The 23,920-nt window shown below is 45.5% G+C and overlaps 6 protein-coding genes across 6 annotated transcripts; 3 read left to right on the top strand and 3 right to left on the bottom strand.

Moving 5' to 3' along the window:
• Positions 1 to 8,432: 8,432 nt before the first annotated feature.
• On the bottom strand, positions 8,433 to 11,008 carry CDEST_02434 (uncharacterized protein). The gene is made up of 7 exons (XM_062918593.1): positions 10,851 to 11,008; positions 10,692 to 10,774; positions 9,709 to 10,596; positions 9,438 to 9,650; positions 9,206 to 9,364; positions 8,950 to 9,127; positions 8,433 to 8,885 (listed from the first exon to the last, which is right to left on the bottom strand). Exons 1-7 carry the CDS (start codon positions 10,926 to 10,928, stop codon positions 8,478 to 8,480), a joined length of 2,007 nt encoding a protein of 668 aa, XP_062774644.1. The 5' UTR covers positions 10,929 to 11,008; the 3' UTR covers positions 8,433 to 8,477.
• Positions 11,009 to 11,468: 460 nt separating this feature from the next.
• CDEST_02433 (Putative major facilitator, sugar transporter, major facilitator superfamily) lies at positions 11,469 to 13,165 on the top strand (the record flags this gene model as incomplete). The annotated part of the gene is made up of 4 exons (XM_062918592.1): positions 11,469 to 12,353; positions 12,413 to 12,547; positions 12,617 to 12,723; positions 12,772 to 13,165. 4 exons carry the CDS (start codon positions 11,469 to 11,471, stop codon positions 13,163 to 13,165), a joined length of 1,521 nt encoding a protein of 506 aa, XP_062774643.1.
• A 111-nt stretch (positions 13,166 to 13,276) lies between these two features.
• Positions 13,277 to 16,089, bottom strand: CDEST_02432 (Putative glycoside hydrolase, family 3, glycoside hydrolase family 3 domain, immunoglobulin; the record flags this gene model as incomplete). Its single annotated transcript, XM_062918591.1, has 4 exons — positions 15,874 to 16,089; positions 15,199 to 15,805; positions 14,120 to 15,146; positions 13,277 to 14,074 (listed from the first exon to the last, which is right to left on the bottom strand). Exons 1-4 carry the CDS (start codon positions 15,965 to 15,967, stop codon positions 13,277 to 13,279), a joined length of 2,526 nt encoding a protein of 841 aa, XP_062774642.1. The 5' UTR covers positions 15,968 to 16,089.
• Positions 16,090 to 17,108: 1,019 nt separating this feature from the next.
• Positions 17,109 to 17,920, top strand: CDEST_02431 (Putative major facilitator, sugar transporter, major facilitator superfamily; the record flags this gene model as incomplete). The annotated part of the gene is made up of 3 exons (XM_062918590.1): positions 17,109 to 17,406; positions 17,477 to 17,845; positions 17,901 to 17,920. The coding sequence occupies 3 exons, from the start codon at positions 17,109 to 17,111 to the stop codon at positions 17,918 to 17,920; spliced, it is 687 nt and encodes a 228-aa protein (XP_062774641.1).
• Positions 17,921 to 20,783: 2,863 nt separating this feature from the next.
• On the top strand, positions 20,784 to 21,449 carry CDEST_02430 (uncharacterized protein; the record flags this gene model as incomplete). The annotated part of the gene is made up of 1 exon (XM_062918589.1): positions 20,784 to 21,449. The coding sequence occupies one exon, from the start codon at positions 20,784 to 20,786 to the stop codon at positions 21,447 to 21,449; it is 666 nt and encodes a 221-aa protein (XP_062774640.1).
• A 92-nt stretch (positions 21,450 to 21,541) lies between these two features.
• On the bottom strand, positions 21,542 to 23,062 carry CDEST_02429 (Putative CENP-V/GFA domain, Mss4-like superfamily protein). Its single transcript, XM_062918588.1, has 2 exons — positions 22,738 to 23,062; positions 21,542 to 22,663 (listed from the first exon to the last, which is right to left on the bottom strand). The coding sequence occupies exon 2, from the start codon at positions 22,099 to 22,101 to the stop codon at positions 21,562 to 21,564; it is 540 nt and encodes a 179-aa protein (XP_062774639.1). The 5' UTR covers positions 22,102 to 22,663; positions 22,738 to 23,062; the 3' UTR covers positions 21,542 to 21,561.
• Between the last annotated feature and the right edge of the window lie 858 nt (positions 23,063 to 23,920).

Here is a 23,920-nt window from a genome sequence, read left to right as displayed (position 1 = left end):
AAATTGTAGTTTAAGCTATCTAGCCCTTGCAGGTAGTTGCTTATAGTGCGTTTGTATGCTTCTCTTTCTTAGGGGGTCTACATCTATAGATCTCTTAGGTTAGCTGCTGCAACTTAGTTAAGTGCAGTAATATTAATCTTACTATCTAGTGTTACTAGGCCTTAAAGTGCTAGTCTCTTAACTTCTTTAAGCTATCCTATCTAAAGCATCTTATTAAGTTATTTTTTAATTTTATATGTAAGCTTTTAACTAGGGTCTCTCTACATTATTGCAAGGGTCTTTAGTTGTTCTTAGGGTTCTTTCTTCCTTTTAAGGCTGTTGTTCTTCTTAGCCTCTTTTTTTATCTTAGGGATCCTCTAGTACGTTGCAATCCTACAGGCTTATTAGAGGATGTTAATATATTATTGTTAGTGTTCCTTAAGGGTTTTACATATCCCTATCTGTTTGTAGCCTAACCTAGTTATAGCTAAAGTTCTAAAGGCTTTAGGATACTACCCTAATTGTTCTTTACTATCTTAGTAAGTAAGGCAGTTATTATTGTAGCAGGCAGTCTATAAGAGTAAGGTGTAGGGGATGTCTTTACTAGCAACGTTAATTTAGCAGCCTTTCTTAGGTACTAGTTAGAATTGCTGCTTCTTAGGTTATTAGTATTCTCTAGCTATGTATCCTAGCTTGTTGCAGTTGTAGCACTTAAAGTCTTATGCCTTATTATCTTTCTAGGCTACGCTAAGGTCTATTAGGCTACTGTAGTATCTATAGGCAGTGCTATTACAATTCTAGTTGTTCTACTAATAGTTTCCTTTAGGGCGTTTAGCTTATCTGTTGCGCTAAGGGTAGTTCTATTAAAACTATTATTAAGGTTGCTATTAGTACTTTTTAGCTAAGTTAGCTAATGCCTGCTTCTTACCTCTTTTTTTGCATTATTTATAAAAACAGTTATTAATTTTAATAGTAAGTTTAGCATACTAAAGAAAGTCTTTAGGATAATTAAGCTTAATAATCTTATCTTTAACTTTATCTTTTAAGTTACTATAAAACATAAAGATTTTAGTATCTTTAGTAAGCTTAAGCTAAGCGTAAAGTCTTCTAAATTCTATAGTATAGGTAGTAGCAGACTTAGTCTAGCGTAGGTAAGCTAAGTCTCTTTCTGCTTGTTGTAACTTATTAAGGTCCTAAAATAGGGATTTTAAGGCGTCTTTAAATCCTTAGAAGTTAGCAAATATATCCCTAACTTTACTAAAATAGTAGTTAAAGGTTTTATTATTAAGGTATTCTTTAAGGAAGGGCTTAAACTATTAAAAGGCTTATCCTTATAAAAAGGTTGTAGTGTAAATAACTCTTTTAGTTCTACTGCAAAAGTTTCTTTAGTAGAAGTTCTAATAGTTCTTAACTTAGATAAGGAATCCTTTAAGTGTTTTTAAAGTTCTATTATAAGTAATAAGTAAGTTAAGCTTAAGTTTCTTATATCTATCTACTAAAGTCTAAATAATATTAGCTATAGCTTAAAGGGTTTAAACCTTCTGCTAGAGGGTTATAGCTTAGTTTGCTTTATTCTTTAGAATCTTAGTTTGTTCTATAAGTTTGTTAATAAGCTTCTAAGTAGTAGCTAAGTTGTTGTTATTTTATTCTAGCTTAGCGTAAATCTAGTTGTAGACTTTACTAGTAAAAGAGACTTCTCTATTAGTATTTAGTTAGAGTTTAGGTAGATAAAAGTCCTCTATAGTTTAGTTCTTAGCTAACTCCTAGGTAAGGTTTCTAGCCTATTGCTAGCCCTAAGAGCTAAAGCTTAAAGAGGTAGGAGTGTAATAAGTAGCTATCTTATTAATACTGTTTGTTAGCTTTATAAGGTTAACTTACTAAATAGAAGCAATTAAAGTATTATAGTTAGCTTTCTATAGTAGTATCTATTAGCAGAAGCTAAGGTAATAAAGCTAGGGAACAGTGCTATAAGTTATGCTAAGAGGATTAGGTCTTTAGAGAATATAGTAATTAGTTGTATACTTAATAAGGGGCTTATAACATTAGTTACTAGTAAAGGGTGCTAAAAGTATCTAAGGGGATAATTATAAAGTTAATTACTAAAGGGCTATAAAAGGTAATCTATTTATATAGAATAAATATCCTTATATCCTTAAGTATTATAGTTAGATTACTTTCTACTATTAGTAATCCTTAGTGCTAGATTAGTTTAGTAGTTTACTAATCCTTAGTGCAGGATTGCATTAGATTACTAGTAATCTAAACTAATCTATTACATAACCTTCTCTAGTTCTTCTATTCTGTTGTTCAGTCTGCGCCGTACGCCTGCATACATAAGTGTCCTTCTGCCCTGCTGTTTGCGCCAGGGGTTGTTCTAGGCTGCATTAGTTACCAACCAAATTCAGGTCGTAACAAAAATGCTCTAATAGAGCTACAATTTGTTAATACACCTACACTACTATATAGAAAGGTTTTCTTTTTTAAGCATTTAACACAGCATGTAATTATACAGAAGGGTTTTTTTTAGCAAAAGCATGCATATAAAAGTAATTCGCTATACAAAATTGTATAAGATTATACAGCAAGAGACTTTTCTTTTACACCTTTGTTTATGTAGTATTATAATATTCTACAATAGCATACAATTGCCTAAAAAGCTACACAACAAATCACCTTGCTGCTAGGTTTAAATAAAAATAGTTAACTTATGCATTTTGTTCTTAGGATCTTTCTACCCTTAATAAAGTGCTAGAGGATCCTGTAATTAACCTTACAGTTGATAACAACTCTAATACTAATCCCTTTAAGTTGCCTACATTAATTAAGGAGGAGTTAACTTATGTACCTATAGCTGTAAACTTCCTAAAGGCTGCTTAAGAGAGCTTATAACAACGCAAAACTAGTATCTAATAGATAAGGAAGCCTACAAAAAACTCCCCTGCTGTTCTAATTAGTATTAATCTTTAGCTTGCCTTGTACTACAAGATAGATATTAATAGAATCCCTGTTACTATATACATATGTGTAGTATTGCCTAAGAAGTTCTTTAAAAACTCCTCTTTTTTCTTGATAACAACGTATACGTTACACTTAGATATAATGCATATAGTATTATTAAAGTTTACTATAGAAAGGCACTTTCTTAATTGCAAGTAGAAGGTTATGCCTATTAATCTAAAAAACCTTACTAATATCTATAAATACTAAAGCGCTGCATATAAAGCTAATACCCTTAATTTGTTCTTTAATAAAGCCTTAATTCTTCCTAAAAAAGATATATACTTGCTGTCTCTTGTGTTATTAATATGTATGGAAGCACCTGAAACTATACTAGAAGTCTTAAAAAAGCAACGTTTAGCAAAGAAGCCTACACTTGCTAACAAATTCCTGTAGGAGCAACCTAGTAATCCTATATCTATATAGTTAAAAATAGGAGCTAAGCAAAAGCCTACCCTTAAGGCAAAGGAAGTAATAGGGTATACAAAAAAGCAGGCTACTATACATAAGCAGAAGTACTTGCAGGTTAATAGGGATAAGAGTGTAAAGAAGGAAAATAGCGTAGTTAAGGAAGAGATTTCTATAGCTAGTGTAGGTATAGAAGATAAAGATACTTAGAAGTAGTATATAGACTTCTACTTTATTCTTTAACTTCTAGACTACCTACCTTAGCATGTAGCAGTTTATTAACATTAATCCTAGCTTCTTGCAATCTCTGCTTAATCTAATCAACTCCGCCTGTCTGCCTTCTAAGTAGTGCAATCTCTAGCTAACTTCCTAACCTTTAGTGCTAATCTAAGTAGTGCTATAAGTACTTATACGCCTTAACCTAAGGGTATTAATCCCCTTTAAAGTAGGTTACTGCTATAAAGGAGTCTACTCCTTTAAGCAGCTGTATATATAATAAGTAGGTCTCTAATAGTAAATAACTATTAAGGACTGCCTTATTATACTTTAATACGTTAAGCATAGCTTAGACCTTTATAGAGTTAAACAAATAAGCATAATCTTATGCAGACTCCTTATTAAAGTTGTAGTAAAGTTGCTATGGTTGCCTAGGAATGACATTTAGCCTGCTTTTTTGTGCGCAAATTTAATAGTTATTTTAGACCTTAATAAAGTTCTTAAAGTCCTAACGGATTAAGGGCATAAAGGTATATAGTATTGCAACCTTATTAGTAAGACTATTTAGGTTAAATAACCTAAGCTGTTGTAAGCAACTAAAGAATTCCTTTTAAAGTAGTTAGTATAAAGTTATATAGCTGTATGCTATAAGGTAAATACATACACACTATTGTGCTAATAATCCCTAGCACAGTTGCCCCTACTAACTTTTAATCTTAACGTTATAGATGCTTTTGCTAAATATCTAATAGTTACAAAACTTAATTAGAATATCTTAGTCTAGTGCTTAAGGGTTCTTTTTTATATAGTCTTATAAGAGAAAGTAGTAGCCTTTAGCTGCTAGTACAGTTTTAATACTATAGTCTAATTAAACTTTTAAAGGTATAACCTTTTGCTTAGAGATAACGTGAAGGTATTGTAGCAGTACGGCTCTAGCAGTGTGTGCTTTAACTTCTACATAAAACTACACAACATACTAAGAGTAAGCATTAATACCTATATATATCTTAAAGCTTTATAGAAGCAGTTTGTTGTATGCATTAATTAACTAAATATAATTAGGCTTAGGCGTTGTATACCCTTTCTAACGGTATTATAGCTCTTAGAGACAGTTTTATACTTTATTAGGAAAGACTTTATAGTAAGCTTTATATACAGCATTGCAGCTAATTACGTAGCCTTGTTATTGCATATAGGTGTAAAGGAGCTTGCAGCTAAAGCTATGGACTGCGCGGGAGCTATCTTTAGCTATACAAAAGTGTTTAACTGCCTTATTATAGGCTACAGTAAGTTGCTCTTTTAATTGTTATTACTACAGTTTGTAGCATTATTAAATGTCTATAAGACCCTTTTGTAAGATCTTATACCCTTTATTTTATAGGGCTTAAAGTATGTAGTTATAGTAAGAATAGGGTAGGTAGATAAGATAGGATATCTAAAATAAGGAGAAGATAAGGCAGATAAGGGTAAGTTAAAGGTGTAGGCAGAAAGTCTGTATATTGCTTGTATGCATAGTATCTTAGTTCTAAAGTAAAATAGAAGAGGGAAAACCCTTTATTTATACTCTTGCCTAAGGGATAAAATCCTAGATTATTAATACATATTATTATATGTAAAAATACGCTTATAGTATAGTGTATTTATCTGGTATGTAGGGTTAAAGTCCTTGGTATGTAGGGCTTGCCTGGAATGTTAGTACTAGTCTTTATACAGACTAGTATGTCTGTAAGTCCTTATGTACAAGATATACAGACAAACTATACACTATTCTGTAGCTAAAATTATAAGGATTCTAAATATTAAAACCGTTTACTTATATCTCTTTTAGTTATAAAGATATATGCAATTAAGCATATAGGTATTTTTATAGATAAGCTTCTTTATTCTTAGTGTTATTAGTAAGCTGTTAGTTGAAAAATAACTTAAAGATACAGCAGAGTAAAGCGTTAGAAAAGGTCGTTTAGATCTCTTAGCAAAGGTTCTATTTTTAAAGTTATCGCTTAAAGGTTTAAAGGGATATTTAAATAGATTTAGATTTATACAAAAAGGTAACAATCGCAAGGTATTTCTAACTAGCTTTAAACTTATTAGTAATTTGCTAGCAAAAGGGCTCAAGATTAATTAATAGATAAGGCATTTTGTAAGGGTTTTTATAGATACATATAAAGGTATGCAGAATAGTATAATTAGGTATCTAAAACCTAAAAAACTTAAAAGCAGGGCAGATTTATAAACTTCCTTATGCTTACGTAAGGAAGTACCTATGCTTAAAACTAACTATCCTAAAACTCCTAATTATGCATCGTTTTGTAGGGTTCTATACACTTCTAAACGCTTCTATGCGTTGCTAAATGTCTCTAACTGCTTCTGTGCAGCCCTAATTGCTTCTATAAAGCCCTAAAACGCTATGCTTGAAAATAAGACTAAATGTGCAGCTTTATATAGTTCTGTATGCAATTAACTAATTACTTACTATTAGAATTAGCTTTAACAATCTTAACAATCTAGTCTAGGTCTATAATAAATTGTAAGTATCTATTTAGAAGAGGTATATAATTGTATACAAACGTATTGTAACTAACATTGTTAAGCTTTTGCGCAAGCTTTATTAAGGCTCTGCTTAGGAGCTAAAGCTAGCTAAGGTAAATGCTACAGATTATTGCAACAAAGTCTGCTTCTATACAGGTTATTTTAAGCTTGCGCGGAGTTATAAGGCTTAGCGTGCTAGTGCGCTTTCCCTCCTTATCTTATATAGTTAGCTATATATTTGCAACAAATGTGTATACTTCTATAGGAAACTTATAGAAGGTGTACTTACTTGCACTACTATTATAGTAGCAGTTGCTGCACGCACTGCTTTATATAAGCTAGATACAATCTGTAAACAGACTGTTACCCTTTATGCAGCTAGCGCAAACTGCTGCACCCTCCTTAACAGTTCTATACACATAGATAAGGACTGCCTTAGCGTTCTGCAAACGCTTAGGATTAAGCTTATAGAACTGCATAACTCTATTACTAATCTAGGAGCAAAGCTTAATTATGTGCTTAGCCTTACAGATATGTAAGCGAATGTATAGGACCTGTATAGAGATGTATGGATTATACCTTAATGTTGTTCTTAGTTAAGTAAGTAAGGGTAGCTAAACTAGCGTTCTTAACTACAACTATTTGTATAGGTTAGTATAGGACTGTAGGGAATATGTGCATTGCTGTATATACTGTAAAGGGTGTATGTAGTAACAACCTTGTTCTTAGTAGGGTACGCTAGAAGCGTAGTAGGAATGTAAGCTCCCTTAAGAAGCGTTACAGTTTTAATCTTCTCTAGAATAAGGCTTATAATAGTATATAGGTTTGTAGATAGGTGTATGTAGTAGTAGGTAGTTGTATTAGTTTGTAACAGATTGTAGGGTATGTATGTAAGGTTGGTTAGTTGCATATACGTAACGCTAGGTATGTATGATAGTGTAATAAAGCATATAGAAGTTAGCAAAATCCTAAAAAAATAATTAGAGTAAGGTAAGTATAGCTGTGCAACTGCCTGCACCTGCACTAAAATCAAAAAAACTGCGCAACTAAATAACTGCTAATTACTGCTAAACAACGCATATTTGTAATAATAAAAAGAAAAAGGTATTATTAGAATTGCTAAAGCTAGGTAATATAAAATATTATATTAACTTTAGGGTAAATGTAGAAGAATAGGTAGATTTAAGGGTAAAAGTTAAGGTTACTTACAAAAAGTTAAATAGGTGTAGAGAAAAAAAGAAGAAAAAAAAGAATAATAGAAGCTAGCTAGAGTAAAGGTAAAGTAGCAGGCTGCTGCGCACAGCCTAATCTAGCGCCTGCCCTATTTGCAGCCAATCAAAATAGAAGCTGCTAGTAATATCTACAATTTCATATAGACTAATGCAGAAATTGGCAACTACGGCAGGAGGGGTAGGCGTAGTGCCTTCTTCGTTTTGGCGGAGTGGCTCCTGCGGACTGCCGTAGTATCCCGGGACCCAGACTTCGGAAAATGCAATCAGGGACGCGCCATTGCTGTGGGCTTCCTTGATGAGCTTGATCGACTTTTCGATAGCGGCATCCTTGTCAAACCAGCAAGGCTCCGACTGGCAGACGGCGGCTTTCCACTGACGGATAGACATGATGATGCGTAGGAGGTTGGAAGAATGGAGAGACAAGTGTGACTTGTAACGGTGTAAGACGGGCTGGAAAGTAGCGAGATGATTTGCTGTGTGATGCGGACGTTCGGGCTACCCACGAAACGGCTGTCCAGCCGTTTCTTTAAATGAGAGAAGATGCTTGGGGAACAGACAGCTGATTGTTGGGTTTTTATCTCCATTACCCCACGAGCAAGACGATTGGATACTTTGATTCCCGCACTTGGACGTTCCGCCCTGTCGAAGGTATCGTACAGTTCGATCCACTTGCCGAGATACGATGGCCTTGCATGTATGGATGGTACGATGGACAGTATCCGGGTAGTGCTGGCCCAAGACGAACCAAGGACATGGTCCTGGAACCCGCATATGGCGCATCTTTGCTTTCCTATGAGATACTTACTTGGAATCCGGGTAATGCAAAGCCGGATATGCAGGGTTTATGGACCAAACTAGATTGAGTCTGGGGTGTCTGGGGAACATATAGGGGCTTCCCAGGACTTCCCCGCGGCCATCGGAAAGCCACCTTTAGTCATCCGCGAATCCGGTATATCGGCAATCATTCTCCGGTGACCAGTGTATGGCCTTGATGTGCATAGACTGTCATGCCATAAGTGTAACTACCTGATTAAGATTTTTGCTCTTAAACTTTGAGTACCTAGTGATAGTGCCGAGATGACAATGCGTTCAGCTGAGATTCGACGTGATGAGACGCTACTCTACAGAATAACTCAAGAGGGTATCTAGTTCCAGCCAGTTGTCCACTGGTTGCTGAGCAGCTGAATCGTCCGCCAGACTTGATACTTCTCCGCCAGGTGGCCCCCCCTTTTCCAAATGAGTAGAAATACCAGTCGTTTCGTCTTCACAGTCCATCCTCGTTGGGTGAGCGGCCGCCTCTACGCCGGGGATTTCGACTTTCCACCGTATCGCGATCTGCTCCAAGGCGGATATGGCGCGCTCACTCCAGCCCCACGCGATCCTCATCCCCTGCAGACTCCGATAGCAGGTCTTCAGGTTCTTCAAGGACTCTTGCTGGAGCTCGTTGTCTTCCGAGGTCGCGTCTGCGAGAAATATCACGGCGGCCGTGAAGGCGCAATGCACGGCAGAGATTGGCAGCTTTCGCTTTTCCCCAGCCGTGCCTGTCAGCGACGTGAGTGCCGCCAGGGAGAGGGAGAGGCGGACTTACCAGAGTGAAGTTCTTATGATAGATTTGGAGGATGGTGGCTATCCACTGAGCTGCCTTGCGGCATGACACCGTATGAACGTCAAATCGGCCTGTTTCCGACAGAGTGAATCCCTGAAAGGGGCGAGTTGACTGGAGGAAGGGCCGATGGAGCAGGATCATGATAACATGGTATTGAAGAATGTGCGGGCGTTAGCGAAATGGTCGCGCCATAGATACAGACCATCGGGGCGTGCGTGCATGGTCAGAGTTTGCTTACTGAAGTTGATAAACATGTGGCGGTGAAGGGTGCCGCGATGATTTGGAAATACGTAGACAGGCCGGTAACGCGTCCAAGAACTTGACAAGCTTCACGTGGCCTTCCGATACTATGTTTCTGATATGCGGCCCGGGTCGTCGTCTGTCTGATGGGGTGTAACTGGGCATTTTGTTAAAAGTTGACGCTTCACATGGCTTTCTGTTTCTGAAAGCTGTGAGGGTTTCGGGCTTACATGGAGTCGAGAACATCGCCCATGAGGGTGAAAAGCTTGCAGGTGTAGATGGCATTCGTGACATTATGAGACGCAGTAGCCAAGATGGGATTGGGCAGAGCCTCTATTCCTTGCCACGGGCGAAGCTCCTCCATGCAGCAGATGTTGGGTGGCTCAGCTGTCACGTCCCGGGCTTGTATCATGGACGGCCTCCCTAGGCCGATGTTGAAGAGCCTGCTTGCGAATTAGCCACTGAATCTTCTTGCCGGAGAAGGGCAAAGGAAGACGATACTTGTCCAAGACGTAGCACCCCCACCACGTGACGTTTCTCACCTCGGCCTCTTCGGCACTGAGCGTCCCCTCCGAAACACACGGGGAGCAGTCTAGGTGCATTCCCAAGTTGATGGCCATGCGCACGCACATGCCGCAGTACATCCACCCTAGAGCCTCTTTGTTGAGGGCCATCTCGCGCAAACAGGTCAGGGCCAGGGCCTGGACGGTGGTCGGGGTTGGCGTCTCACACTCGTAGAGCAGCATGACCCGGGCCTGGGCCGCAAAAGCATCTCCCGCCGTCCGCGGATCTTCGGGATCGGTCCTGACGCGTTCGTCGTCGGTGTACCGTGAAGCCAGTGCCAGGATGGCGTACAAGAGAGCAGGCGAGCAGAACCGCCCAAAGGGGCTGTCTGGATGACTGCCGAGATCTTGCAAAAACGGACCCTCGCACACGATGTACTGCCAAGAGTTTTGCCAGCTCCAGAAGAGATGGAGAAGATGCGATTGAAGATCCCGGGACACCCCGACGAGTCCTACCTGGGCCGCGGCCGCCTCGTAGCCTCTGCGTTGCATGTCCATGTTGGACATTGAGCGGACTGTCGAGCTCCTCAGGAGGTTAAAGTTGCTCCGAGAGCCGAAATAGCACAGCTCTCCCCCGTCTCCGATGGCGAATCGCCCGAGGATGTCGGTGACTTCCTCGATCGCTGCCGACGATGTTCCGGAGGTGCCGTGGCTGGCCGTGGACTCGGGCGACGCAACGTCATCCTCGTTGTCAAACGCCGGCGGCTCAGTCTCTGGAACAGACCCAGAGTCACCACCCCATCCGGACTCACGTGCGAGGGCCAGTTCGTCTTCGAGAGTCTTCACGCGAGCCTGCAGCGCGGCAACGTATTCTTTCCGTGGAGGTCTGCACAGAGATGCGGTAAGCCAGGGCCCTCCCCTGCTCGACGACGAGCTAGCGAGAGTCCCGGGGACTTGGGACTTGTGCATAAGAAGACTTACTTGCGGTTATTGGGAGTGTGTACATATTCACAGGGGGACCCGCGATACTTGCAGGCTGAGCATTGGATTGGATCGCCGTCGCACTGAAAGCGTCTTGTTAGAGCGGCGGAGCTTTTAGGTGCCAATCCACGGCACTTGAAACGCCTGTCCTCCTCCTACCTTGGTCCTCTTTGCTCGGCAGGCCAGACAGGCTATTGGGACCCGTTTTCTTTGATTACTCTGTGTATTCATGGACATTCTCTTGTGGTCCGTATGCACACGGGCTGTGGATGGGCCTGGATTGCTGATTCGAAGAGGATTCTGTGGTTGTATCTATGTAGGTTGCTTGTCGAGAAACCGAGAAACGGGGGTTGGAAGAAGGCGTATCCGGGTAATAGTGATCCGGATAGCCCACCAAAGCCCGCCACTACCTACGCACGTGAGCGAAGCACAGCCCGTTATTTGCATCTGTTCATGCATTCTGTAGTGTAGCACTTGCGGGAACAGGGACCGGGGTTCGGGGGCACCGGATCGGGTGCAGGGGGTTCCTCCGCATGAGCCATACAGTTGCTCTGGACGGATAAAGACCATGTCATTTTGGCAACCAGCAATTCCTGGAGATGAATTGCAATACTAGACGTTGGTACAGTGTAGATGCTAGATATAATGATTTATATATAGAAGAACAGACCTCGCTACTGCACATCTCTGACCAACCATCTCTATGCTCTCTTAGACTCTTACCCAGCAACGTCGTTCTTTGTTCTCATCTCACCAACCTCTGTCGAGCTCACCAATATGGCGGAAACTAGCAATAAGCCGTGGTACCAGGAGCCTCATCTACGGAAGCTGAACTTCTGCATCTTGTCTCTCACCTTGTTCTCCTCCGCCAATGGCTTTGACGGCTCCCTGATGAATGGCCTGATTGCTCTTCCCCAGTGGAAGGTCGCCATGGATAACCCGAAGGGAACCTGGCTCGGATTCATCAACGCCGTCTACGCCTTGGGCTGCGTCCTGTCCTACCCTTTATCGTCATGGGTGTGCAACAAGTACGGCCGGAAGCCCGGGGTGTGGGCGGGATGTTTTTTGTTATTCATCGGGACGGCGATCCAGACAGCAGCCACTGGCGACGCGCCCTTTGTCGTCGCTAGGCTGCTGTTGGGCTTCGCGTCGGGATTCTTCCTGGCCTGCCCCTTGCTCCTCGCGGAGACGGCCTACCCTACGCACCAAACAACGGCCTCGTCGCTTTACATGTGCGGGTGGTACGTGGGCGCCGTCACCTCGGCCTGGGCGACCTTTGCGACCAGAAACATCGACTCCTCGTGGGCGTGGAGAATCCCGTCGGCTCTTCAGATCGCCACGCCCTTGCTTGCCCTTCCTGGTTTCATCATGATTGACGAGTCGCCTCGCTGGCTTGTTTCGAAAGACCGCAACGAGGAAGCCCGGCGGGTTCTCGCCAAGATCCACGCGGCAGGCGACTATAACTCGCCCCTGGTGGTGCAAGAAATGAATGAGATCGAGACGGCCCTACGCGCCGAAAAGCTCGCCCAGTCGTCCTCTTCATGGCTCGATCTAGTCAAGACGCCTGGCAATCGTCGACGTCTGTTGATCACAATATCGCTTGGAATTTTCTCACAGTGGTCGGGTGGCGGAACCGTATCCTATTATCTGACTGGCGTTCTGGTGAGTTACCAATGCTCATCTCACCCGTCACTTTTGTCATTGGCACTAACAAGATCTAGACTACTGTTGGCATAACCTCGGTCACACACCAGACTCTCATTTCTGCATGTTTGCAGGTCTGGAACCTTATTTGGGCTACTTTGGCAGCCTTCACGGTCCACAAGCTAGGACGTCGGCCGTTGTTCTTGGCCTCGGTAAGAAAAGCCTAGATATCCTGGTATACGGCTTTGCAGCACTGCATTACTGACGTTCGTTCCGTCAAGGGTGGAATTATGCTTGTCGCATACCTCATTATTACGGCCCTCTCTGGTAGCTTTGCCACTACCGGAAATGCTGCGACTGGCACTGCCGTGATCCCCTTCTTGTTCATGTAGGATGTACCGCTCCAGCCCGCGCCGAACCTGCTAACAGTGTTCAGTTACTTCTTCGGCTACGACATTGCTCTCACCCCCTTTCTGACGGCATACCCGGTTGAAATATGGCAATACAACCTCCGTGCCAAGGGACTTGCATCTATGTTCCTCACATCCTACTCTTTCAACTTCTTCAACATCTTCGTCAACCCCATCGCTTTGGACCCAATTGGCTGGAAATACTACTTTGTGTTTGTCGTTGTTCTAGTTGCGATGATTATTACGGTGTGGTTCTACTACGTCGAGACCCGTGGCATGACTCTTGAAGGCATTGCAGCTCTGTTTGATGGAGACGATGTGCTGGCAGGTGATAACCTTGACAAGGTGATCGATATAGATGGCGCGCATGATGAAGAGAAGGGCAGTCTCGACAATGTTGAGTCTTCGAAAAGAAAGTAGAACATTGAGTATATACTAGTTATCTTTATGATAAACATCTTCTGGAATCACGGGAACGAGGACGCCTCGGAACAGAGAAGCCTTAGTCGCGTAATTGAGATACAAAGGGTTTTATACTCCAAGCCACCACAATGTCTTCTCAACCTCGATATCACCGACCAGTACATCGACCTTAGGTGCTCCTGTTGTAACTGTGATAGCATATTTACCCTTGTCGACGCGCCACTTTTCTTCGCATTCGTCCCAGTATGACATGGCGTACGGGTCAACCACAACGGCAACCTGCTTTTCCTCATTCGGCTGGAGCAATACCTTCTCGAAACCATGTAGTTCCTGCACAGGCCGAATCAACGTAGGTTCCCTCGGTGAGACATAAAGCTGTATAATCTCGGCCCCTGCTGAGGGGCCAATGTTCTTGACTTTGAGGGAAACCGTAGCTTTGATGCGTCCATCTTTCCATGATATGGGTCCGAGGCTGGGCGACGAAAGGGAAAACTTGGTGTAGGACAGTCCGTGGCCGAACTTCCACAGAGGCTCGATCTCCATTTTGTCGAACCAGCGGTAACCAACAAACACGTCCTCACCAAACAAGACACGCCCGTTTGTAGTTCCCCAGTTGAGATAGGTCGGGTTATCGCGTAAACGCTTGGGCCAGGAGATGGGCATCTTTCCGCAAGGATTGAAATCACCAAAAAGAACATTGGCAATTGAGCTCCCAGTCTCGTTACCTGCGTACCAAGCCTGTAAGATTGCCGGAACTTTAGGCTCCCATGGCATTGAAACGGGCATGCCAGTTCGATTGACGACTACCGTGTTTTTGCATACCTCGGCGACACGTGCAATCATCTCATCGACATGGTTCGGCAGATCCATACTTGACCGATCATGGCCTTCCGTTTCCCACTCACCCTGAGCTGGTCAGCAGTTGTCAAGTCAAGATTGCATTACACTCACATTCAGGCCCGTGCAAATGACGGCATACTCGGCGCAGCGAGCCACTTCAACGGCTCTTTGAATGAGTTCCTCGGGAGAAGCTTGTGGGCACGCGCCCAAGCGGGCGCCTCCTCCGTCGAAATCCACAGACCCAAGCACCGGGGTTAGCGTCGAGGTGGCAGCACTGCCGAACTCAACGCGGATCTTGTAAGTCTTCCCAGCTTCCACAGTGAAAGTGCCCAACTCTTCTGCAGTGCCCTGATCGAAGAACGACCCACCTGGCCGCTGAACAGTGCTGTTGTCGATGATGGGCTCATCATTGATGTATAGACTCGCAGTTCCGTATACGGCGAGTCCAAAGTCCCATATCCCGGATTCGTCAGGAGTGAAATCTCCCTCCATGGTACAGTAGAAAAGCGAAGGGTTCAGATCCGGGTTGACGTAGTCGAGAAGAGAGAAAAAGGTCTTGCTCAAGGCGAGATCTCCCACACACTCTCGTGAAGTAACATGGACGGGCTCGTTGTAGAAGTAAAGGTGAATGTTATCCATCGTCCTCGATGTAAGTTGCGGCAGCATTTTGTGTGTATGTGCTCCAACTTCATATTTCACGTCCACATCCAGCCCTAGCTTGCCAAGTATCCCTTCAAAAGGATGTACTGTGTAATATGGCTCCAGGGCTGTAGCACCAATGGAGTTCATTGTGCAATCCTTCATATGAGACCCAATAAGAGCAATCTTCTTCACCGTCTTGGGAATGGGCAGAATGTCGCCATGATTTTTCAGCAAAACGATGCTGCTCTGTGCAAGATCAAGGTTCAGTGCCCTGTCCTCGGGCAAATTCCGCTGGGACTCCTCGGGCGAGACGGTGACTTGCGCAGCATCCTTGATGAACCGAAGGACTCTCAGTGCTCTCTCATCCATAGTCGAGGTTTTCAATAGGTTCGCTGTGGAGGCAAGGTTCAACAGTTGTCCACGGAACACTGACTCCCCTGGCATCTCCAGATCAAGACCCGCATTGATGGCCTCAACAACAGAGAATGTTCCGCACCTGATGATATTGGTCAGTCATGATTGACTTCTGTACTGCGTGTGAGACTTACCAGTCACTCATGATTAAGGGGTCCCACTTCCATTCCTTCCTGACGATATCGTGCAAGATATGCTTTGATTCAGAGACGTGGATGCCATTCACCTTGTTGTACGATGTCATGCACGCACCGGGCTTTGCGTCCCGAGCTGCGATCTGGAAAGGCCGAAGGTATATTTCCCTCAAGGCTCGTTCTGTCATAAGAGCACTCACAGCGCGCTTCTGGTCTTCCTGATCATTACAAACCAGATGCTTGATCGTAGAGATCACACCTGTCGATTCGCAACCTTGGATGATTTCGCTGGCCAGAATACCAGTGAGGTGGGGGTCTTCCGAGTAGGACTCGTACCCACGGCCTCCCAAAGGCGACCTTTGGATGTTGATGGTAGGACCAAGCCAACATTGCGCTCCTTTGGCCCGGCTCTCTTCACCAAGGAGTATACCAGCCTGTCGCAAAAGACCCCTATCCCATGTAGCGGCCAACGCCGTGCCGCAAGGAATTGCAGCTCCTTGGACTCCCTCGAACCATCTGGTACCTCGGATGCCACTAGATCCGTCGCTCATGCGGATTTTTGGAACCCCATGCTTAGGCAATGGTGTGGTGTGCCAAAAGTCAGACCCTTAAAGCGGTAAGTGTGTTATTCTGCTGAGACATAGTCGCGTTTCGATGAGGAAATAGTAGACTCACCTGCAAGAAGGGCAATCTTCTCTTTGGAGCTTAAGTCAGAAAATACCTTTGCGACCTCGAAGTCGGCACCGGCAGTGCACTTGTAGTGCGACATGCTAGTTAGTCAGAGACGAAGGTGTTGAACGTGCCGACGACTTCTCGATGATGCCTGCGTAACTACCGCGATCGTACATATAGGGATAATGTATTCATAAAATTTTGTTTCGGCTTCTCATGGAATCCTCACGAGCTCAATTCACATTGGTTTGGGGTAAGGGGAAGGAAGATTGAGCACCTACTTTAAGAGAGACGCAGACCCATTGCAGTCATGCGTTCCGATGCCGAGAACCCGATAATCAAGATACAGGTGCGGGGCAATAAATCCTACAGCGATAGGAAGGGCTGACCCTATTCTGCATAGCTTGTCTGGACTTGCTTGTTGGGACCTGATAACGAGAGTTGAGGATGTTTTCACTGTATCGGGCCTAGCCGCTGACATCATACAGCTGTTGTTGATGGATATTTTTACTATATCCAGCGTATCTCACCAAAGCGCTCCTATGTCTTTGTGGAGTTCGATAAGAATTCATCAGATGTACAGACACTAGATCGATAGCTATAATCAGATGCCCGAAGCAATAATAATGATAGGACTTATGGAGTTAGACAAACTGTAGAGAGCTAATCACATTTGGCTTAGATACCAATGACCAGATCGACAGCTATCTTGCAGTACGCCCTACAAAGCGTTTCTCATCGGTTCCCAGTTTTGTGTTTTCGTGTTACAGTAGCCTGTCTTGTCTTTCCAGTCCTTTGCTACAATGCCTTGAAATATGACCGGGGGACCAACTTGTATAAAGATTGAACTCGCCTACCCGGGAAAAATTAATTTTGCGTCCTACTCTAGTGTCTAGTTTTTGAGTAACGCAAGTCGCACCCTAGCGACCACGATGGTTTCTCTTGATACGTTGACAAGGCCTCGAGTGCCGAAATCCTCCAGAGCTGTATGCACTATGCTAATTGCCTGTTCAACCATTACTTCTACGGTTCGTAAATACAAGATACTGTCAATTTTCGACCATATGGCAGAACCCATGCTAACACGATAATGGTCCATAATAGACTTTAGGATACGATGGTTCCATGATGTAGGTGTACATCGAGAAGCTTCTTGACGATGAAGGCTGATATATTCTAGGAACGGCTTGAATATCCTTCCCTCATTCACCGAGCATTTCGGTATCACTACCTTAACCATGAGCTTGAGTACATCGGGCCTGTACATCGGCGCTACGCTCGGAGCCTTGGTATTTCCCTCTGTTGCAGACCGCATGAGCCGAAGAGGGGCAATCCTCGTCTCGGCTCTTTTAACTCTAGTCTTTGTCATTATCCAGACTGCGTCGGTGCACATCGCCATGTTTACCTTTGCACGAATCGGACTCGGATTCGCTGAGGCTGGCTCTGCCATTGCCACTCCAACGTATCTAGCCGAGACGTTCCCTTATAAATATCGAGGCTGGGGTTTGGGATTGATGTGCGATTTCTACTATGTTGGTAAGTGCAGACTGTTTGATGGGAGCCACGGCCCTGCGTAACTTTGGCTGACTGATTGCAGGAGCCCTAGTCGCCGCTGGTGTCACATATGGAACTTCTGAGTTCACCTCTACTTGGTCATGGAGACTTCCCTCTCTTCTCCAGGCCTTCTGGAGTATTCTTTGCATCGTTATTCTTGTCTTTTTGCCAGAGTCGCCTCGATATCTCGCCTTCAAAGACCAAGCTGGCCAGGCTCTGACAGCACTAGCTCAGATCGGATCTGACGGTGACGAAAGTGACCCTCTCGTCCTTGCTCAATTACAGGAAATTGTGGATGCGCTGGAGTTTGAACGCTCCCATGGAAACTCGATTTTGTCGCTCAAGGAAATTGCCAAGAGCAAGACTGTCCTAAGACGATTGATGCTGGTCGTCAGCTGCGCTCTTGCGACTGTGATTGTTGGTAAGTCTTCCACAAACCTACGACGAGATGAATGATGGAATTAATCGTGTTATAGGCAATCAGATTGGAAGCTAGTCAGTTGCTCTCTATTATCTTATCATATCATGCCCCTTACCTTTTGGTGAACTTACATTGATACTAACAAGTATATAGTTATCTCGGAACCATGCTTAACAACGCGGGTATTACCAATGCAAACACCCAGCTGCAAATTGTAAGTTTTTCGATTGCCACTCATGGAATAGAAGCTGATCAGTCAAGACAATTATTCTCAATGCGTGGTGCCTACTTTGCGCGCTATTAGGCACGTATTATGCAGAAAGCCTTGGACGACGTCTCAACGCACTCATCTCGAGTGTTCTCCTTACTTTATTCTTATTTCTGGTTGGAGTTTTGACCAGACTCTACGGGACATCACCAAATACCGCTGGCGTCTATGGCACCGTCGCTTCGATATTTCTCTTTATGGGCTCCTACTCGTTCGGCTGGACACCACTAGCCTATCTTTATCCTCCTGAGATTCTGAATTATTCTATTCGGAGTTTTGGGATGGGTGTCAACACATTTGTTATGTATGGCTTTGGTCTTGTATTTGTGTTTTCTATCCCGTTTGCGCTTGAGTCGCTTGGATGGCAAGCATATATGATGAACGGTGCTTGGAATGCTCTGCTTATCTTATTCATATACTTCTACTGGGTAGAGACAAAGGGCATGACTCTTGAAGAGATTGACGCTGAGTTTGATGGAGAGAAGCATAGCTCTGTACCTAATATGGCTGATATTGAGTCTATGAAGCATGATTCTAAGGATATTCATGTAGAGACTCATATCCAAGCTTAGTATAGTTTTATAAGTTTAATAAAGTTTGGGTTAGGTTGAAATTTAGTATGTATTTAAAACAGAAGCATACAGTCTTTAATATCAACACTTATCAAGACTTATTATGATAAGAAAATCATCATATAGATCTATCAAGTTCTTAAGCCCCTTATTAGGTTTACCTTGCCTTGAGTAAGAACATAATCGTTTAGTAGTCGATAGCACAGTTCTTGCGCTAATTGGGTCTTTTAAATCTCATCGTCAGGCTTCTGACGTCTCTTTCGTTGACGGTCATCATTTGTGAAAAGTGGAAGGACTGGCCATCTGTCATACTTATCTTTGGTGCTATGCCCTCCCATCTCACTTCTCGGCCCAGATTCTTGCTCATCTTGTTCTTTTGCAGAGCTACTTACGTTGCCGTTGCGCGCTCTCCCTGCCTTGTCTCGTATTTCTCGATGGAGTAATTTTACATGGGACTCCTCCGTTCTTGGTAGCGGAGGGGCTTCCTTAAGTACACTTGTTGTTGGTAATGGTGAAGTATGGCACTCGGATACTCTAGGGACTAATGACCCATAGCCGCTCCCGTCAAGAACTATTCGTCCGTCATTGCCTGTTTTGCCTCCTCTAAGACTGCCAATTTCTGCTCTTAGGAAGGACGGGCTGGGAAGAGGAGATTCCGTTTTGTTTTTTAAAAGGATATTTCTCTGACGGAGACTCGGGCGATGGTCTTGCAGATAGGGGTTGAAGTGGTCTCTGCATGTGACCAGTATCACTAAGCCGCGAACGTGGGATCTTCTTTTCCATAACGGATGTCATCGATTCCTGGACAGCTGAAGTGGAGTAAATGCCGCACCTCCGTTTTTGATGCCGAGATATTGCATAGAGTCTCGGCGACCGATTTCTGAGATGAGAAGCTGCGTGGATCTCCGCCTTTAGATCTGCAAGATGAGGTGCTGTCTTGGTCTTTGTAACTGGCGATTCTCGATGACGAGGTAACATGAAGCTTCTGGCTTCGACTGGAACCACGCAGCTGGATAAAGTCATCAAACTTCGACGCGTGTTAGCTCGCTTTGATCGCTGGCGGCTGCTTGGAACGACGATGGCTACCCCCCCCCCTGGACAGTTTTCTCCACAGCCATGAACTGGCTTTCCACTGCCGCCGGCAAGCTCGTCACATCTCCGTAGGAGTCGATTGAGTCCGCTAGCTGTGGGAAGCTGCTTACAGTTTGACTATTCAGCATGCAATAACAGCTAAGCCGGCTTTGCCAGGGCTATGGAAAAAGTTACCGCAACAGGTTGGCCGATGATTCGACCATGGATGAACAAGGCCGGCGCCGGTCCGCGGGCTTTTGCTCAGCAGGGGCTGACACGACGCTATGGAAGTAGAAGCTGTAAGTATCCTTCTACTTCTTCTAGTGTGCTTTTTAGGGCGAATAACAATTACAGGCTTGTGGCGATGAAATGTTTCTAGATGCTAGGAAGCTGATTCCAGGAGGGAGGCGGTTTCTAGAACGGCTGGCCAACAATAGACTTACTAACCTTACAGCCGCCTAAGACATAGCAAGCATGTTACAGTTAGCTTTCTGTAGTAGTATCTATTAGCAGAAGCTAAGGCTTCAAAGCTGTAAACAGTACTATAAGTTATACTAAAAGGATTAGTCGTCCGCTCTCGACGAACGCTTGACCGCTACGTATGACCAGTGACAAGTGACACAGGTCTCGGGTCAACTCACATGTGACCAGTCACTGTTCAGGCCGCTACACCCTACGGCGGCCCGCCGAGGTGTCCCGTCTTAGTGCACACACACCGTCTCAGTGAGACATCCACACGAACACAGACCAGTGTGATCGTTTCTCAACGTCAAGATGCAACCAGAAAGCCTGGCTCACTGACTCATATGACCCGATGCTTATCGCGATGGATGACCTTGAGCGTGAGAGTGTTCTGATGATAATCAACCTCTTGATGAGGGAAACCACGTATTCTTCAACTTATAACAGCGGGTACACGCCCCGGGAGGCCGTCTTTGCAAATCTATCCCACGTTCGACTCAGGCATCATGTCGACAGTCTACATCCCTATCGTCCAACCGACTGCCGAGATAATTACCGTACCATTATGTCGAAGCACCTCCCACCCCACCCCGGCGACGAAGACTCCCCTCTTCTACCCCGCAATCTCCTCCCCAGCGACGACGAGCCAATCCTGTCCAACCTCGTCCTATTCCGCCGCGCCGTCGGAATCAACGCCGGCTCGGGGCTCCACGACGATTCCGACACCGAGGCCGGTCGCGCCGCCGCCCTCGGCATCTACGCCGACGCAATCGCCGCATACCGGCGCACCCGCACCCTCCGCATCCTCGCCACGGTCATCGTCTACGCCTGCCACGCCGCCCAGCTCCTCACCGGCGCCGCCCTGACGTCCATGGGCCCCTCGGCCGGCGTCCACCGGTTCGGCATCACGGCGCTGGGCGGCGCCAACACCTTCGTCGCGGGCGTGCTGGCCTGGATGAAGGGCCGGGGCGTGCCGGACGGGATGCGCGCGGATGAGGCCGGATTCCGGCGGCTGCGCGACTGGATCGAGGAGACGGAGGCGTTGGTGGCCCTCGGGGCCGTCGGCGGGACGAGGGACGAGATTGGGGAGTTGGTCGCGGAGGCGTTCCGGCGATGGCACGTGGCGAACGACGGCGGTCGGGATGAAAGGTCTGGGGAATATCTTCGTGAGGGGAACGCCGATGGGAGCAAGGGAAAGGGACTGACAGCGAGGTGGCTTCGAGGGTGGTGATGGACGGATTGTCTCTTGACTTGCACAACTTCTGCAGACACCAATTCCTCTTAGGCTCTGAATATCGTAGACCTCATCTTCTCTTCCTATAAGCATACACTGAATGGCCTTGTCACAGCTTGGCCTTGGCAATCGTGCTCTCCCCCCCATTCGTCTGATTCCTCACCCCCTTCCTCAACAACGGGATATCGTCCGTCACGCCGGGGATCTCGTTCTCGCACCACTCATGCCCGCCGAACCCGTTCACCAACGCCCGCCCGAACCCTCCTCCCCCGCTACCACCGCCACCCGACGCCCCGATCAGGACCTCCTGGTCGACCGTCCCGACGCAGAGACTTGCCCAGGACTCCTCCTCGGCGCGGTAGTACAGCCACGAGCTGCACTCAGTGCAGAACCCCCGCTTCGCGACGGGCGTTATGCTGAACTCCTTCAGGGTACGGGTGCCGGCGGCGGACCATTGGAAGGGCCACGGTGCGCGGTGGAAGGCGACGAATAGGGCGCCCGACTGCTTGCGGCACTGCGTGCATTGGCAGGTCTGCGCGTCGGAGGCGAAGTCGTGGGACTCGGGGAAGGTGATTGTGTAGCGAAGGGCGCCGCAGAGGCAGCCTCCGGTGATTGTTTTCGGCTTGGGGCCTAGGTCTGGTGATGACATGTTGGTGGCTTTGTTCAAGCGACTTGGCTGTTGAAGAAGTCGTCGCACGGTCTGGTTGAGGGAAATTGAGTTTCACGGTGCGTTGTTTCGTTTTGGGGTTGTCGGTGATACGGTCAGTATCGGATATCGGCGCTTGCAATGGCTAACAGAGTCGAGCCTTTAAGATCAATACTTGTCAAAACGCCGGGGGTAAAACGAGGAATGAAAGAAGGCAGATACCATTTGACGCAATGTCCGCTTTTATGCTGGGGTTCTGTAAGATGTGGCGGTTGACGTCAGAGTTGTCATCGACGCGCCCTTCGACGCGGGGCTAAAGCGAGAGTATTGCCAAGACTATAGATAAAGACGATACATGATTCTTAGACTACTGCAGGAGGTCTGGCTAGCTATTCAAAAGTTTTATATAGCGACAATTACCACAGTCAAAGAAATCAGCGTCCCTACGCGACTGCTAAGCAGCCAGCCAGGCCAGGCCAATATCCCATCTCCAAGGGCCGTCGTGTACACATACCCTCCAATTTGATGATGCTTATTGAGCGCAAAATTGGAACTCATGCTTATACTGATTATGCTTCAGTTAGTAATCCATGTTACATATTCTGCTAATTTAGACGTACTTACCAGTACTGGTGTTACAGTCTTCTTTGCGGCCAAGGAATCCGCCTAGACGCTGACCAACTGGCCGTAGCGGTTGAGACGCTTGAGGTCACCTGCCTAGGCAACCCCCGGCGATGGATTTGGTTATGGGACAGTCTGCGACAGCTTGGCGACGATGAACAGGGGCTGAAGTCGTCTGCTGAGAGAGGACGAAAGCCGTCTGAGAGAGGACGAGTAGACCTTGAAAGGCAAAGAATTTAAAGGAGACCATCTTAACGGTTTGAATAAAACTTGTAAATATTGGAAATAAAGATGTAGAGGATGTGTAAAATACTTGATGCATGCGGATGTGTAGGTTTATATATTCGTCTTTCAACTTTTACCAGGCTTCAGGTTACTTCCCTTCCAGTGTAATTCACTTGGCACATATTGACTAGGTCATTGGATCTTATCTATGCGTCCTGAATGAGTCGGTGATTCTTTGCGAAAGCGAAGATGTGGTAAGTTTGCTAGATGGGGACAAGAAAGACCCACAGGCGCAATGCGAAACCGAACGGAGCCGATTCAGAGGCTGAGAAGTGAGGACTCGTCGTAGATTTCCGCACACCCGGTGGCAAAGTAAGAGTTTACGTGATTCCAGCTGTTATGCCGGGGTTCGATGAGGCGGTTTGCGTCAGAGTTGTAACTAACGCACTCTTGGATGTGTGGTTGAAGCGAGAGCGTTGCCAAGGCCGTCGATGGAGATGATGCACGAGTATCCTACTGTAGGACGTCTAAAGACAACAGCTACTGAAAAGACTATATAGCCAACGTAAAATTTTATTTCCGTGGTAAGTGTAACCAAGTTAGTAGATGTTATTGCAGAGGAATAAAGTTGGCTTGGAGTCTGGTCAAAGGATCTTCGTGGGGTGATGTGTATTGGTGTTGAAATTGTCTGTATCAGGTGTAACTGTCTAGTCTTGTAAGTGCCCAGCTGCCTCCAGGTTATCAAACAGCCCCCTTGGCAGCTCCTTGGCAGGCCCTTTGCAAGCTGCGCAGCCAAAACTTACATGGCCCGATCCAATGCTCGAGACGAAGCCCGCAGACGTCCCTGCGCGACCGCAAAGCAGCCAACCAATCCAGGCCGATGTATCCCATTCTCAAGTGACTTTGTGATTATCGGGGGCAGCATCGAGTTGGAAGGGGCAAGGAGCCTAGAGCCTGGAGGACGATCCCGTCAAAG

Source organism: Colletotrichum destructivum, chromosome 2 (assembly GCF_034447905.1).
Source record: "Colletotrichum destructivum chromosome 2, complete sequence".
NCBI lineage: Eukaryota > Fungi > Ascomycota > Sordariomycetes > Glomerellales > Glomerellaceae > Colletotrichum > Colletotrichum destructivum.
The sequence above is the reverse complement of the archived record's forward strand: the minus strand, read 5'-3'. Positions and strand labels throughout refer to the sequence as shown.